The 16601-nt window shown below is 45.1% G+C and overlaps 2 protein-coding genes across 2 annotated transcripts; both read right to left on the bottom strand.

The window, feature by feature from the left end:
• Window positions 1-441: 441 nt before the first annotated feature.
• LOC117848542 (respiratory burst oxidase homolog protein A) lies at window positions 442-9836 on the bottom strand. The gene is made up of 14 exons (XM_034729989.2): window positions 8829-9836; window positions 8588-8747; window positions 8433-8481; window positions 7700-7813; window positions 4712-5134; window positions 3540-3923; window positions 3354-3449; window positions 3165-3280; window positions 2889-3056; window positions 2646-2805; window positions 2274-2471; window positions 2049-2177; window positions 1762-1840; window positions 442-1332 (listed from the first exon to the last, which is right to left on the bottom strand). The coding sequence occupies exons 1-14, from the start codon at window positions 9532-9534 to the stop codon at window positions 1223-1225; spliced, it is 2892 nt and encodes a 963-aa protein (XP_034585880.1). The 5' UTR covers window positions 9535-9836; the 3' UTR covers window positions 442-1222.
• A 3735-nt stretch (window positions 9837-13571) lies between these two features.
• On the bottom strand, window positions 13572-15994 carry LOC117847122 (uncharacterized). The gene is made up of 3 exons (XM_034728284.2): window positions 15834-15994; window positions 14115-14340; window positions 13572-13968 (listed from the first exon to the last, which is right to left on the bottom strand). The coding sequence occupies exons 2-3, from the start codon at window positions 14298-14300 to the stop codon at window positions 13786-13788; spliced, it is 369 nt and encodes a 122-aa protein (XP_034584175.1). The 5' UTR covers window positions 14301-14340; window positions 15834-15994; the 3' UTR covers window positions 13572-13785.
• Between the last annotated feature and the right edge of the window lie 607 nt (window positions 15995-16601).

Genomic DNA, 16601 nt, shown 5'->3' with positions numbered 1-16601 from the left:
GTAACAAAAAATAGTAATCCTTTTCTCTCTCATCAAGGCAAAAGGAAAGGAGGGATTCCAATTAAAGAATGAAAAGAGGAGAAAATGAAGGATCCAAATAGACTTTTATCAAAATCCGACGAGGAGTCAACCCCAAACCAGAGGTGCTACCAGAGTGCTGCTACCATTGAGCTACAAGCACAAGAGTTCAAAAGAAAAATCTTGAAGTAGTATCGTGGAAATTCCAGCTACTCATGCACCATACACTGGTACACACATACAAGCGTTCGGGGTTGTATCAGCAACGAGACCCCACATACCCACCTTGTTGCCTGGATATCCAGCTAGTAGATGGCAGATTATCGTGGCTCACTCGTTGCAGGCAAGCAGCAGGTACCAACTCTACCAGGTGCAACTATTCGTGCAAATTTCACCCAAGTTATCATCATTTAGCACTAGCAGTTAGCACACGTAATCCTTTCATTTCGACATCTTACAAACAGCGGGGAAAAGATAAAAAAACAAGAAGGGCTTCACTAAAGTAAGATATACATCATTCAGTCATACCCTAAAAGAATTGCTTCCTCACTCAGGCAATGCAACGAAACACGCTTCAATCAAATTTGAGCCCGGCAATCTGGGGCCAGTCACTACCAACCTACACTACGTACAAAAACCAACTATACTTTCTTCCTGTTTTTCACCCCTGTGTATAATTACAAAGTTAGAACAAGCATGTGGACTCAGTCAACCACTCAGCTGCATGCAAATATACAGTTAGATAGCCTTGTGACATCCTGGCCTTCATCCTACTTCCTACATCACGCTGCATATAATCATATCCATCCTCAGAAAGTGTGGACTCCGAGCATGGGAGATCCGAAGATCATATTGAGGGAATCCCCCCCCCCCCCCCCCCCCCCTGGCCCTTGCCGGTCCACGTCCACCTGGGGTATGTGCTGTTCATTGTTCAACTATGATGGAAGCCATGTGTATTGTACCACCCCCAGTTCCCTTTCTATATGTGCTCTTACTGTTTTTGAGTTTCTCAAGCAATAGATCTCGCTGTTGTAACTGGTGAGTATCACGGTGCAGACGGCACCGTGGCGACACAACACCATGTGCAGAATCCCCTGCTCTTCCAACTCATCGCGAAGAAGGCAACGTGTTAAAGCAAAAATGGCTTACATACAACACATCTTCTTCCCCCTTGGTTCCCCTATTATGTATTTACCTTGTTATGTCAGAAATGCTCCTTGCGGAACTCAAATTTCGTTGTAGACTTGCCATTGAATTCATAACAAAGTTTGCTTAGTTCCTGTGCCAAAACTGGAGCCCCACAGTAGAACACTCCTGTACACAACAACAAAAGTTACCTTCTTTAAAGTGATCAGACATAGAAGATGGTACCGAGATTACTGGTTCATCCAGAAATGGGTATTTTTAACCACTAGATTTAATTTCTTTTGGGAGCATGAAATTAGCAAAACCAAAAAAAAAAGAGAGTAGACTTTCAAACTCCTTTTGTTTTTGCAAGGAGACTTTCAAGTCATTTGCCACATCTACCCATTAAGTTGTTCATATTAACATATTTTTTCTTGCATTTACCTCTGAGAATTGGTAGTTTCACTATAGGAAGTTCCTTATTTTAGTTATATAAAAGTGCTAGTCCAGGTTTTATAAAGGACTAAACAACACTCCCATCCTGAATGACATATCACAGCTAAAAAGGATATAGAAGGGAAACTTTCGACTATATCAGGAATATGAAGGGTATCTGACCTATTTTAGCATAAGGATGTTTGGTGGCTATCTTAGATAGGACTTTCTTAAAATTTGGCCTTGCAAAATGTGTCCGGACCTGCAAAAACAGCAAATCAGTATAATGACAACAAAGCCTTTTATCCCAAACAAGTTGGAGTAGGAAAAAAGATGGCATACCAATAGCAAAATAAAATTATAAGTGGCATACTGAACATTACAAGTATTCTGCCTCACATTTTTCGTCATCGGATACTATAGTAAAGCTAAGCACTCTACATCAAATATGCAAGAGTACTAGAACTTACTTTGGTACCCGAAACTATATCAACGCCATTCTTGGCATGGTTAAGAGCTTGCAACATCGTGATGAGTGCTGATCGAGCATCCCCTTCCTCAAAAACACTTGTGAGATAGTTGTGCATCTCAATTATATTCTAATAGTGAACAAAAGGCATCTGTAAGAACAAATTTGCAAAGAGAAAAAACAAATAGCATGATATGTAAATGAAAAATGGTTAGATGATACATACCCTTTGATCTAGTTCAGCAATCTCATTCATGACTCCTTTAAACCAATCAAAAGAGCCTTGTTCGCGTGTCACCCAATAAAAGTAAGCATTTGTTGTCTTCAAAACCCTCTTTGGTTTTGAGGTAATCCTCATAAGGGTGTCAAGATCAACATGTGCCTTACTGCGACCAATTGGTGGGTAAAGATCGCTTGAAGCTTCCTGAAGATTTTAGGCAAATAAATTAATTCCTGCCTGTCTAGTATTGGTGAGAAAAAAAATTTGGAACAGATGGCCAACTAAATCACAAAGAAGTAAAAGTTAAATCAATTAATAATTTCTAGATCACCAAAAAGATGTAAGAGGCCATTTGGTGATATGAGAAAAATCACTTACTTCCTCTTCCTCCACTTTGATGATGTTATTGAGCAAATCTTTCAATATGCTAATAAAAGGTGTGGCACCAATCCCTAATCCAACAAGTAGTAAAACATCATACTTGCTGTAGTCTTGTGCAGGAGATCCATATGGTCCATCAATCAAAAGTTTTGGTAAGCTGTATTTCAAAAAAAAAAATTGAAGCCCCAATTGCAGAAACAGACTATTGAGTATTAATATGCATATAGGGAATGAATATACGCTTTCTTAGTTGTCTCATCTGCTCGAAGAAGGCCGCTTTTCCCACCCACTGGTGGCTCACAAGCTGCTGAGAATATCCGCTTGAGCTCCCGTGTCCAATCACCAAGTTGCCGAACATGAATGCTTAGGTAATCATCCCCAGGTGCCGAAGTTATTGAGAAAGGATGCCTGAAAGCAGAAATAACTGTTTAACTACTTAAAGAAAAACAAAAAGGTGTCCACAATGACAAATTTTGTGATCTATGAATAGTTTAGTTACTAAGAAGAGCCACACACCATTCAAAGGGTGAAACAGCAGGGCACTGAACAAACATATACTGCCCGCTCTTGTAACGGAATGTGGGAGGCTTAGACATCTGCAATGTCAAAACATTACCAGGATATATGGCCACCTGCAAAGGAACTATGGGTCAGAGAACTGTAAACAAATTCAAAACTCAGATTTCTAAATTCTTCGAGGGTGACCTTCAATAGCCGGACAGAATAACTGCCCGACCTGAAGAACCTCAGCGTCCTCTCCCCAACATACAGACCAACAGGCACTGAGAGATACATCCATGTCTGTACAAAATAAAAATATATACATATATTAGACATGTACATACTTATTGAAGTCCAGAGAGTTAAGAGAAAAGGTGAAGATTATCTCACCGTCTTTTTGTACCAGTCGTGGATAAGGTATAAGCACTCTCCATGAATAACAAGTGCTATGTACACAATGATGAACAAATGATGAGAGTACCAGAATGCATTGAAGCCAGTTAATTTGTCAAATGGCCTTGGAAGCTTCACCAGGCTACGGCGGAACCACCTTGTTGCTAGAGTAAATGCGATAAGCATGCACACAACCATGATTACCCCTGTTATGCCCTCCACTCCTTTGACCAGCTCTAAATATGTTGGCTTCTTTTCCCCAAAGTACTCGTGCAGCGGAGCATACTTTGCCTCTGGTGAACTTATGAGCCGTGGAAAATCACATACAAGGTGGTTCCCTGCATGAAGGATAACACCAACCACAATTGCCGCTGCAATAGTCTGCCATTACATCACAAGAAAAATTTTGTGCTTTTAGCCATATTCTTGGTTTTGACTGAATGAAATGTCATATGTCCTTTTATGACAAAAGCCCTTATGAGGCACCACTAATTACCCCATTAAATGTTTATGCTACATTCATAGCCAGCAAGAATGGGTATGTCATGAGCTGCCTTGAAATGGCATTGCCCAAGGCTTTTAGCAAATTGCTATGGTCATCATGGCCCACGTGCAATTTGGATGTTACCAACCATATGGTTTTAGCTTCCCTAGTACCTCCTTTAAGTAAATATAAGGTATGTGTATGATTCAATCAACCAAATGATGTTCTTTGTTATGTAAGTGGCAAAGGGTAGATTAGTGCCTCTATTGGGAAGGATAAAATACTTATGGTCAAGAACAATGAGTATTCAATTTGATCTAACATAAAGGTCTAGATTATGTCCTGAGTCTAACTGTATCATGTATGGAGGAACAATCCATTAATTAAGCTGTATTTGTACTCCCTCCTTTCCAAAAATATAAGATTTTTAGTTTCGTCCTAAGTCAAACTTCTCTAGCTTTGACCAAGTTTATACCAAAATATATTAACATCTACAACACCAAATAAATGAACTATCAGGACAGATTATGGTGGATTTGATGGCACTAATTTGATGTTGAAGATGTTGGTGCATTTTTCTATAAAGTTGGTCAAAGTTAGAGAATTGACTTAGGAAAAAACTAAAACCTCCTCAATTTTGGAACAGAGGACAAGAAAGAAGTAATTTGAGTCTACACTGGCTAACCTTGTGGAAGTTTATGTTGTCATCGAATGGCAATGCCCTTGCAGCTTTTGTATTCCGCAGCCAGGTGATGGTGTTGCGGCATACAGGCAAGAGAATAAGTGCCATGTTCAGCTTGAGAGTCTCAGCAGCACCCTTTGCAGTTGTAACACAGTAGCCCATCACATGAAAGACATACCGGTTGCGGTACTGGATGAACTTCCAAATGAATAATCCAGCCATTATCCCAATCCATAATGCAAGCACCCATAGACGTTTCCAGTTGTCCTCCAGATAGTAGTTCAATGTGCTGCTAATTTTTCGGATCGGACTCCTTTTCCTTAGACCAGCGAGGTTCTGGCTTAGTGCCTGGCTTGTGTAGCTCAACGCCTGGCTGTAGTTCACATAGGTATCCTTTTGCAGTAGCAGTGTCTCCAATTGCCAGAGCTGCAATGCCAATCACAAGCAGTATTTTTTTCTATGTCACAAAATTGCACTCCAGCAAATTGAAAATAATAATATGGAAAATTATCCCAATATATTTGTTGTAGATTTCAACATAAAGGTTATTGATCAGGCTCACACCTAAAACTGATAAACAAACAAAATGATATATACAATTGGACATGTAAATATGGCACATTTAGAATGCGGCACAAATGAAATTAAAGAACGAAACTATGATAAACTTTTAAAAATATGACAGTGAAGAGCCCACTACATGAAAGGAAATCCCAAGCAAAAATATCCTTGTTTCAGACTTCAGAACAGTCAAAATGCTCAGAAATATCACATAGGGTTAGGATTCAGGATAACGATTAGTACTTTAAAGTAATTTCACAGATGCTTCTACGGTATATTGGTACTTGAGCATGGATTCAAAATGCTGCAGTACTTGTGTTTATTAGCACAGCATTGTTTTAACCACAATATTATTGCATTATTGCCTAAGTGGAATTAACACTAACAATTACTGTCTTAGTAAAATCAATCCCATCAATACAAATAACAGAGCAAAGAGGCCATAAGGATGGGGGGCACCCTAAATTACAATTCTCAAGGGGGGGGGGGGGGCGGGAGGGAGAAGAAGCAGATTAACCATACACATCAATTTAAGGGACAAAAGTCAAACAATCCACCAAACTGCAGATGGTCCCCACAAGATTATAATTGCACCTGGTGGTGCACATGGCTCCCATATGAGCCCACCATACATGCTGTCTAACATGCACGCAATAATTCCCATGGGGAAAGGTGGGGCATGAACTCAATTCTCAATTGTAGTCGCACTATCTCAAAGACCGGAAGATGCATAAATACATAAATAGCAATACTTATTGAATTATCTAAATAACACGGAACTAGATATGCTACTTTGTTCAAAACAAATACATTAGTATTAGACACCCAATGAAACTATCAGCAGCAACTGCTAGGGCAAATTTAATTCAAGAAAGGACATCGAGACTCCTAGCCTTGTATTTGACAAATGTAGGATCAGTCATCATTATCAATCATCAGGTGCATATGCTCTACCTTGAAATAATCAGCTAAATATGATTAGTGCCATTCAGGAATAAATGGAGAAGCAGATGCCCAGTGATGACCACAATGCTTCATTGGGAAAAATTCAAAAGTTTAAGATTCATTATGGATGTTTTGTCCTAAGTCAAACTTATCTAATTTTGGCCAAGTTTATAGAAAATACACCGACATCAAATTAGTTTCATTAAATATGTTTTGATAATGCATTTATTTGGTATTATAGATGTCAGTATATTTTCCTACGAGACAAAACTAAGGTCCTGTTTGGATCTCGGTCCAGACTATAAAATAAAAGGATTTATCAAAACACTCTCATAGTACCAACAGCTCCAGATCCATGGATTTCTGGAGTTCTTGGAGGTGGAGTTGGGCTAACGAGGCCCTGAAACCTCTTTCATTTTGGAATAGAGGGAGTGGATATGAACGAATGATCTTATCAATTTAAACAAGCATCATACTGTGTGGTCTGCCATGCAGAAGATCTGAAGATATCATTTGAAGAAAAATGAGCTGTAGGGATAAAGGTATGCATAGAACTAGGCAGCAAAACAAAGAGGAAGATGGGTGGAAGTTTCTCATACAGCTGGTAACCAACTTGAACATAAGTAGTTTTGGTGCTCCCACAGCTGGAGTTTGATATTCTCACCGGATTTTACAATAGCTGGGAAACAATTTAAGCTGCCATGTCTAGGCTCTCTCTTTTTGTTATATGAATGTTGACATTATATATGTCTAATTACAGCATATGTCTGCTGGCTAGAGTTATATTACTTTTGCTAGAAGATGTGACCCCTAGTGAGCCAGTGTATAATGTCTTTAAATATAAAGATCAAGGGTCTCCATAGATGAAGTCAGATAGCTAAACTTTTAGACAGAAGGGCTCCAAAGCCTCTGCCCTCCAGGTATTCAGTTCCTTACAAAGAAAATCCATTGTGCAGTCAAAAGAAATCTGAGATGGAACTGAACATGAGCGAGAAGGTTATTGCTACCCGACATTGCCTTCTGGTATGTTACGTGGAGATACAGAAGGGAAGCAGGAAGAAATCAGTGGAAGGGTTTGACTGGGCAGGAGCAATAACATTTTTCCTTTAGATTCTGGCCAATGATTCCTTCCTGGCACCGGCAGGAATGGGATTCTTTTGATGGAAAAGTTGGTCAACTTTCGCTTTCAGTCTTTACCAAATACTACTAAACTGAGGACCGACCATACCGTGTTGTCAGGTTAAAACAAGTTCTCCAAAAAAAACGAAGTCAATGCAGCCGTGCATTGTCAATTTAAAACCCAAATATATCCAGTCACAATCACTATTTTCTCACCCTATTCCTTAAGTTAACACTTCTCCAGTTAAAATGTTTCTCGTGAAAACCTTCAAAATCAGTGGATACAAATGGAATCATCTAAACAATTATGTGCACCAACTCTTGTCATAGATAATGCATGGTACAGGATAAAACACATGTTATTACCTCAATGTAGCCAAGCCCTTCTGGATCAAGTTCCTCCATGATCAAGGCCGCATACTCTTCGGCTTGCTCCTTAAGTCTCGACAGTTTATTAGCAGAAGCGCTTAACATGATAATCTGGAAACAGAACAATTGCAATTTTCAATCAACGGATCACCAACCATCCTTTTCACACCTCGGAAAAAGTAGCCTAAACAAACAACCTGGCCTGGCCCTTTCCACGATGACCTCAGCTAACTAAAATAAATTAAACTCTAATCCAAAAGCTTCCCCCTTTCCACGCATCGTTTGAACAGATTAGTGTACTAATTGGGCAGCATGACCGAAATGCCCCCACCAACTACTGCCTTCTGGTCTCCGGGCGATCAGCTCCATCTCCATCAATAGTAAATTTACGAAACACCCCTCCCACGTTCTAGAACAAACAATATCAATCAATTGCTAAAAAAATGATGTGTGGAGACCGGCCGGTGATGGGGATGCTTTCCCCGCCAGTTTCGCCGGGATGTTTTCCCAAGCTACCAACCGATTCCGTAATCCTTATGCGTAAATCCGGGAGCATAAACTTGTAAGACAACAAAAAAAACAAGTACGTATGTACAGAGGCATGGGAAATGGACAGCTCAATTATCAAAAGACTCCAAATACAAATTCTAGCGAAATATCCGCAAACGGCAAGAGCAAAGAAAAAAAATGCGATTGAAAACACCAAACACAGCCAGGGGGGGATGTTTACCTCTTTCACCTCTGCCTCCGTGATATGGCCATCTGCATTCTTATCCACCCTGATTAAAATTATAACAAAACCAAGACACGTTAATGGAACTGCATAACCGATGGTGTTCGTGTAGCACTATTTAGTTCGCAGTTCGCAGATTGTTGGGACTTTACATGTCGAAGAAGATCTGGAGGCGCGAGTCGAAGCTGTTATCGGTGATCTGCTGCCAGATCTCGCGCAGCTCCTCCTTGTTGATCTTGTCCACCTGCATCTGCCGGCGGCGGCTGAGCGTGTCGAACAGCTCCATTGCAAACTCCTGCGACTCCATCATCCCTGCATCCGAAACTCCAATGCGGTTAGGAGCTAATCATTTGAGGTTTCTGGAAGGGGAAGCACGGAGGGATTGAAGCGAACCTATGCATTCGGGGAAGTCGTCGCGGGAGAGGTAGCCGTCGCGCGCGAGGCGGTCGAAGTTGACCTGGACCTCGATCCAGGCGTTGCTGGCCTTGTTGCCGCCGCTGATGAAGCGGAGGCCGCGGATCGCCCGCTGCGCGCCGGACTTGGTGCGGTCGAGCTGCGCCCGGCGGCGGCGCTGCGCGCGGGCCTCGAGGGCGGCGTCGATGCCCGAGGGCGCGGCGGCGGCTTGGTCCCCGGCGAGATTCGCGCGGCTCTGGGTGCGCGTGAAGCGCTTCGTGAGGTCCTGCGAGAACTGCTTGGCGCGGCTGGCGGTGGCCTTGAGCTCCTGCGAGAACTGCAGCAGGCGGTGCGAGGAGGTCCGGCGCATGGCCGGCGACCGCGACCGCGACGGCGCCCCGGAAGACAACGCCTGGGGCGGCTCCGGGTGGCGCCGGGGCGGAGGAGGCGCCACCGACGAAGGCGACGCCCCCATCCCCAGCCCCGCGGCGGCGGCGGCCGCCGCCGCCGGCTCGACGCTCCGCAGCACAATGTTGTCGTCCTCCAGCAGGTCCAGCGTCACCTCGACCAGCTCCTCCCCGTCGTCGGAGCTCCGGTCCGACCCGCGCGGCGAGGAGCCCGTGCTCAGCGACCGCGGCGTCGTCGCGCCGGAGCCCCATCGCGGGCGACCCGGCGTGCCGACGCCCGGCCCTCCTCCTCCTCGCATCTCCTCCTACTCTCCCCTGTCCTCCTCCTCCTCCCACCGCCTGGCGCTGTTTACCCGCTGAAAGCCACCACCAAACTTCCTTTGACGATTTGGGTGGGAGCGAGGTATAGCTCGCGCAACAGTCCAAGCGGGCGCGACCTAAAACGCGGTAGCTCGTGGAGTCGTGGTCACCCTCCGTTCCCGTTCCTCTTCTCTCTCTCGCTGATGAGTTGCTGGCTGCGCGCGTGTGTGCGTGCGAAAGGCACCCTCGTGCTCGTGCCGAGGACAAGCGAGTCCAAGCAAGCCGGGGGGCGAGAGGAGGAAAAGGGGAGACACGGGCAGCAATTTATCGGGGACAAAGCCGACGCCGCCCCGAAAACAAACGTTAAAAAAAGCCTTGGAGCTGCGGCGCCGCGGCCGGTATATCCGCTCCGGCCAGCTCAGAAAATGTTGCTACTGCACGCGGTTGCAGTGAGATTTCATGGTTTCTACTCGTTGGTCCAGGTCAAATGGGCACATTTATAGTTGCGCGCTGGCGTTTTTCAGAGCTGAGAAAATCGAACAATGCAGTTGCTGGACTGCTGGAGGGAGTCGGAAAGAAAGAGCAGCGCGCCAGCGCCTACCATGGATGGGACGATCGGGCACAGGGAAGAGAAAGAGAATTGACCTGTAACCACCGCAGGCCAGTTGCCATTGGCCATGGCTGCTGTGCTGGGGGCTGGGGCTGCGATGATCTGGCGCAGAATCTCCTCCTCCAGCTCGTGGGCATGCGCGCGCCAAGCCGGGCACTCTACCTGGCCTGCGCGCGCCAGGATGTGCGATTACGACAGTGCTCACGTCCTCCCCTCCCTTTACCCGGTCTGCCGGCCACAACCTCCCTTTTCGCCGTCAACCCCCCCCCCCCCCCCCCCCCCCCCCCCCCCCCCCCCCCGCGTACGTGCACGGTGACTTGTCTCGTACTCTCTCGTCTCGTCTCGCTCGCATCAGCCGCGCACGCAGGCACCAGCACGCCCCCGCGCCCGCCGATACGGAACGCCACCCACCGCCCCCCGTCCGGCTCGCTCGGGGCCGCGCCCGCGTGCAGGCAGGCCTGCGCGGCCAGGGGACGTGCCCGTGGGAGTGGGCGCACCTAACGTGATCAGTGAGATCGCGGGGCGGGACAGTGCCGGCCGCGGCTGCCTGCTGCCACCCGAGAAGATATCGATCGCCATCATGAGCCGGGTGCATGTGCCGTGCCGTGTGGCTGCGGCCTGCACCTGCATGGGCGCGCACGGCACCTTCCTCCTTCGTGTCCCAAGGAGCGTCTCGCTGCCCACGACGCCAGGTTATTTTTTTTTTCCTGAGGGGGGCGAGGCGGCCCGGCGATCATCCGCTCGGCAGGCTAGCTCGTCGGGGCGTGCTCGAGCTCTTTGGTGAGTGCGGTGACAGCAAGCATCATTGGTTGGTGAGGGGACGCGCCTGGTCTGAAGCTGAAACCGCAGCTGACAGGTGACGGCCATGCAAGTGGCTACTACTCCTGATGAGTGATGAGTGGTGTAGAGGTTTGGAGCGAGACATGAAGGGGGAGAGAGAGGAGACGAAATGCGTGCCTTACAAGCGGCAAGCAATGCGGATAAACCGCAACCAGCTGTCGTGGATCGTTTCTGTCCCATGTCAACCACACTTGTTCTCAACATTCTGCTTGTTGCTGCCCAATGGCACATCGGCAGCCTTTCAAAGAAAGAGAATTTCACAATGTAAATTAATACTTTATGGAAAAACAAAACTGTAATGATTTGCCAACCTTTTTTTAGCGAAGGATGGCCTTGCCCATTTGATTAGCAATACGCAACTAACGTCCCCCCATGATTAACCAGCTCATCAGCAAAAGGATTTATTTACGTGCACCGAATAAAAGATCTCGTTCGTACACCATAAACATTTCTTAACGTGCCTCAAGAGAACTCGGCATTGAGCTTGACGAGCTCGGTGCCTCGGTCAATGGGTTTCTATGCCAATGCCTGTGTGCTTCAGAGGAGGATAAGGGGTGTTTGGCTCGGGTTAAAGTTTAGCCTGTCACATCGGATGTTTAAATACTAATTAGAAGTATTAAATATAGTCTAATTACAAATTATACAGATGGAGTCTAATTCGTGAGACGAATCTATTAAGGCTAATTAGTTCATGATTTGACAATGTGGTGCTACAATAACCATTTGCTAATGATGGATTAATTAGGCTTAATAGATTCGTCTCGTGAATTAGCCTAGGAGTTCTGCAATTAGTTTTATAATTAGTTTAGGTTTAGTCCTCCTAATTAGCATCCGAACATCCGATGTGACATGGCTAAACTTTAGCCCTGAAATCCAAACACCCGAAAGCTCGGAGCAATGCAGAGTAGTGGAGGACATCTTTAGAGCTCGATGACCAAGTCTAGTAACTAACTCCACACGCCTCTCTGCTTATGATTTGCTCTTGATTATTGGGTTCCAGCTGATACGGTTTAGAAACAGAGGGGATGTTCTCGACAGGCATGAGCGCGATTAAACCAAATGATTGGTCATCGAGTGATCATAAGGAAACTAATTAGATGGGGAGAATAAAGTAAAATTTCTAGTTGACATAGCTATCGCTACCATGTTCCACATCTGACTTTGGCGAAGTCATGTGGTATCTGCTTGGCGATTCCTGAATCATATCAGCTCGCCCATGAGCTAAAATGAGTACATGTTCATGGTAGATTGTTCGTACTCTAGGTTCAGATGCCCGTGATTAAAAAAAATGTTACCAGAACAAATGAAAAGGTACATTTGGAATCATCTGGTTAATGACCATGACTAAAGCTTTCCGAATAAATCACCTAGCTCATGTTCTGAGCTGGTGCTAGTGAACTCCACAGCAAAACGCAATCAGAGAAGCAAACAGTTCAGAGAAACTTACCCTCACCAAATGTGCAGTCACCAAGTCATTTTTACCACTCGTTTTCCCAGCTCGTGCTCGACATTATTCAAAGTTGTTGGAGCCTTGTTTGGAAGAACGACGTCTCTCCCTTCCGGTCGCATTGTTTCATTGGTCGTTCAGTTTTTGCTTTTACCTACCAAGGGCTCCAATGGAGACATCAGACATGGAGTGACTGGCAATAATGGGTCTTTTGGTCAGCAACCCTCGCTCCTGCTTTTAAGTGTCCCGATTGGCAGTGCCCCAGCACGTCTCGGGTTTGTCCTAGGCTGCAGTTGAGCTTTGGACCACGCTGCAGTGCCGCCGACCTACCATTGCTTCGTTTCCCACTGGTTCAAACCATGACCAACCTGACGCAGCCTGTCAGTGACAAAACTTCCTGCAGGCAGCTCAGGTACAACGGGTACGATGCGTGCGTCGATGCCGATCAAACGACGGATCGTCCACGCTGCGCAGACAACGACGATTATCGAGGGAAGATCTCTTTCAGCCATCTGAGATGGTCATCGACATACCTAACACCAGACTGTGATTGCCTGAAAGCCTGATTGGTCTCTCGCACGGGAAGCTCACTCGGAGCTTTCCCATCCCATGTGATGGAGATTGCAATGGCTGCCTAAGCTAGACAGATGGCGATGAACAGTTCAGAATATGAACAGTTGAAAGGAATGTGTTTACAAAGACGGAAATGAAAACATGGCAGGATCATTCAAAACTGTTCAGATTGGGGGAGAAAATGATATACTGAAACATGGAAGCCGTCAAGAAAAGCTAAATACAACTAAAGATAGAAGGGCTGTGCAATGCAAGACAGAAAAAATGTACACATGCCACGAAGAGTTTTGCACAGCCACAGATACATTGAATTGGGCGACCAGCACTGAGCAGTCACCAGGAAGTGTCATCCTTCCAGAAGGCGATGATGCAGCCCACGCACCGAATTTTTAAGAGAGGTGATGATGCCATGATTTCAGAAGAAGGCAAATACGACCAACTCGGCTGCGGTCTGCAGTATCGGACACACATCCTTTTTCCAAGTGCTTGAAAACGAGTGGTTGCTTACTCTGCTCTCTTGGTTGCAGTCTAAGCTTGTTCAATGAAGTACAAAACGTAATAAACAATTAATACCATGGAAAACATTCTTCACAAACCCAAAAGTAAGGGGCATGAGGTACAAAACATGTAATACCATGGTCTGTCCGGCAGGTCATCAAACAGAAAAACATGGAGTAACGCGTACAATGACCATAACAAGCTTTTCGCAACGTTACATGCCAAAAGGTTACTTTCCGAAGCAGATGTAGCTATCAAGTTCTATTATTGGGCAAGAAACGGTTACAGAATGCTTGCTAGCCCCTCCTTAGCAGGTACAGGCCTGTTCCCAGGAAATGCATTGCGAGATACATCGACAAGAGCCTTGAAGCTGTATGGCTCATGCATCGACAGCTCTGAGAGAACCTTCCTGTTGAGTTGGATATTCTCCTTCATCAATCCATGCATGAAGTTGCCATAGTTCACCTGGAGAAACAATTAAGAAAATATAATAAAAAGGTGATTTCTGTGAACTGTTTGTTTTAGCATGAGCATGCAAGAAACTTTGGGCTAAGATTGGAAATGTGCAATGCATTGCCTTTGTGAGAGCTCAAATGTATGTGGATACATACCCCATGGAGGCGTGTACCAGCATTGATGCGCTCAATCCAAAGGGATCGCATGTCCCTCTTCTTGTTGCGCCGATCCCTGTATGAATACTGCAGTGCCTTTTCCACCCTCTCCCTTGCTATCCTTATACAGTTTTTTGCCCTTCCTCTGAATCCCTTAGCTAACTTGAAAATTTTGCCCTTGTTCATTTTCGAAATTCAGTCTCACACAAAACACTTTGCTCTATATCTGCAACATCAAGGAAAAAGTAGAAAAACTCTGGGATTCAGTATCTGGAATTCAGTATGAAGTAATCCTACGTGTGTTCAGAATATGCATAGGACATGGCTAACAATTATTCCAACTAGGGATTGTGTACAGGTGAACTGTATCAGAAGAACATTTCTACAATTTTTTAATGCTACACTGTATCACAGTTCCATTGCAATCGAAAGTATATGTTAACAACAATAACTTGAGGGAGTGTAGGCGTCCTTTTTAATTACTTATGCTATTTATAAAATAACCTTCACTGAATGAGAGCTTCTTGTTCAATGATCAATCCGAATATAAACAGAACCAACATTAACTAATTATTTTAAATGTTAAGTGCAAACGTAGAAATTAAATTATACACAGATTTCTCTGTTTCAAAGGTAAAGATTATACTGTGAATTCGAGTCTTGAGAACAAAACACATATGACCAAATGAAACATAAATCTGACATCTGAGGCAAAAAAAAGTGCTGACCACTGCATAGAACTTGCACTCAGATATAACATTAATCTGATAGTCAACATCAGCAAAATCTCTGGCAACTGTTCACAAAGAATGGTTCACAGATCACAGAGGCAATTTTGAAAATCAAATGTTTCAGCTCTTGTAACCACATTGTGCTTCCACCAATGCACACTACTGAAGCTTCCATTAATTCATACTACCGATGCTTCCATCAATTCATATTTATCGATGGTGCAAAAGAAGGGCATTGGCGATAGAGTGACACAGTACACACAGAAATACTACTTCGACATCAGAACCGCCCAGCGAGACTGGCAGAGAGGACTACGTGCGTTTGGTTTCAGTTAAAAAAGAAACAGTATAGGGGCTAAGCGTACTCTCATGATATTATAGGAGTAAAGTGGATATCAGAGTACCCAATAACAGCACCCGAATTTGGCAAGTACAGACAAAGAACACCTCATGTTCATGGTGATCATTCAAAGTAACAAATTCGAGCACAAAGATTTTGCAAATTCACTTTAATTTCAGGTAAGGTAACCACAAATTGACTACTGAAGCTTGCCAGTGAGTTCATAATAAAGACTTCAAAATCACTCCAATCAAAATCATCCAGATCTCAACTTCTTCCTTGCTTTACAGAATCTTCCAACTAAACCTACCAAATCCCCATTTAACAAAATCGAAATTTTCCAAGCAAATGAAAATGCCCCACAAAGATGCAACCTCGGACCCGATGGAAGTAAATTACCCTACTACGAGTTCAACTCGGGCCTCACAGCAGCAGCGGGGTAGGGCAACGGCGTGGTCACGGAGCGACGAAGAGGCGCGGCGGCGAGTAAGATCCAGCGGTGAGATTTTCGACCGTGGGGAGGGGGGGATCGATGCGGTCTAGTTCCCGAAGGATTACAATCGTATAAAGCCCATGCCTAAAACCCTGACACTGAGGCTGATAAATGCTGAGAGAAGAACGGAGGGAAGAAAAGGGGTTAAAAACTACCTTCCTCCTGGAGGGGTATACGCGGCGGCGGCGGCGCGGTCTCAGCCGAGGGCTCGAATCGCTCGACGGCGAGGGCGGCGGCGGGTGGCGGACAGATGATTGGGGGCTGGGGCAGCAGAGCCGCCGTGATAGTGGGTCTTCCGCTCTTCGCAGGCTCGCAGCTGGTATACCTGGGCTTCAGCCTTCGAGTGGGCCGTATTGTTGGAATGGTTGCTTTCGGCCTTTCTTCTTATTCTGTAGCCCATCGTCAGAATCGTGCACAAAACACTACTGTAGTAGAAATCTTTATGGTAATAGCTAAGTGAAACTTGGAGCCTTGGAGGGGCTTGTCATTGCATGTTTCTATTACCAGTCAGCACCCGTTCTAATTTTACTGGCACAAATAAGATGATACGGGTGACTGTTTTTTCTAGTAGTAATTAGAGGAAGCAGGCAAGAACTCGCTAGAAAAAAAATGGGGACCCATCGGAGAGGCACGCCGATGTGGATGGAGACAATGGAGGATGGCGTGGATCATACCGGACTACCGGAGTGGCCACGGATCCGAGGACCGAGGGGGTGGGCATACCTCCGGTTGCCATGGGCAGTGTATAACAGACCCCTATAAAACAGCATATGTGCTCGCTAATAAGGAGAAAGTTTGTTCACATGTGCAAGTTTGTTCGGTGCTCTATAGCAATCAACCGGTGAAAAATAGTGTTTATAATAAAGCCGGCGAAATTGACTTGCACAAAAAAAACACAGCCATAAAGATGCATCAGTGCCTAC

This window comes from Setaria viridis, chromosome 3, assembly GCF_005286985.2.
Source record: "Setaria viridis chromosome 3, Setaria_viridis_v4.0, whole genome shotgun sequence".
In the NCBI taxonomy this organism is placed as follows: domain Eukaryota; kingdom Viridiplantae; phylum Streptophyta; class Magnoliopsida; order Poales; family Poaceae; genus Setaria; species Setaria viridis.
Note: the sequence above shows the minus strand (reverse complement) of the source record. Positions and strands in the feature narration are given on the sequence as shown.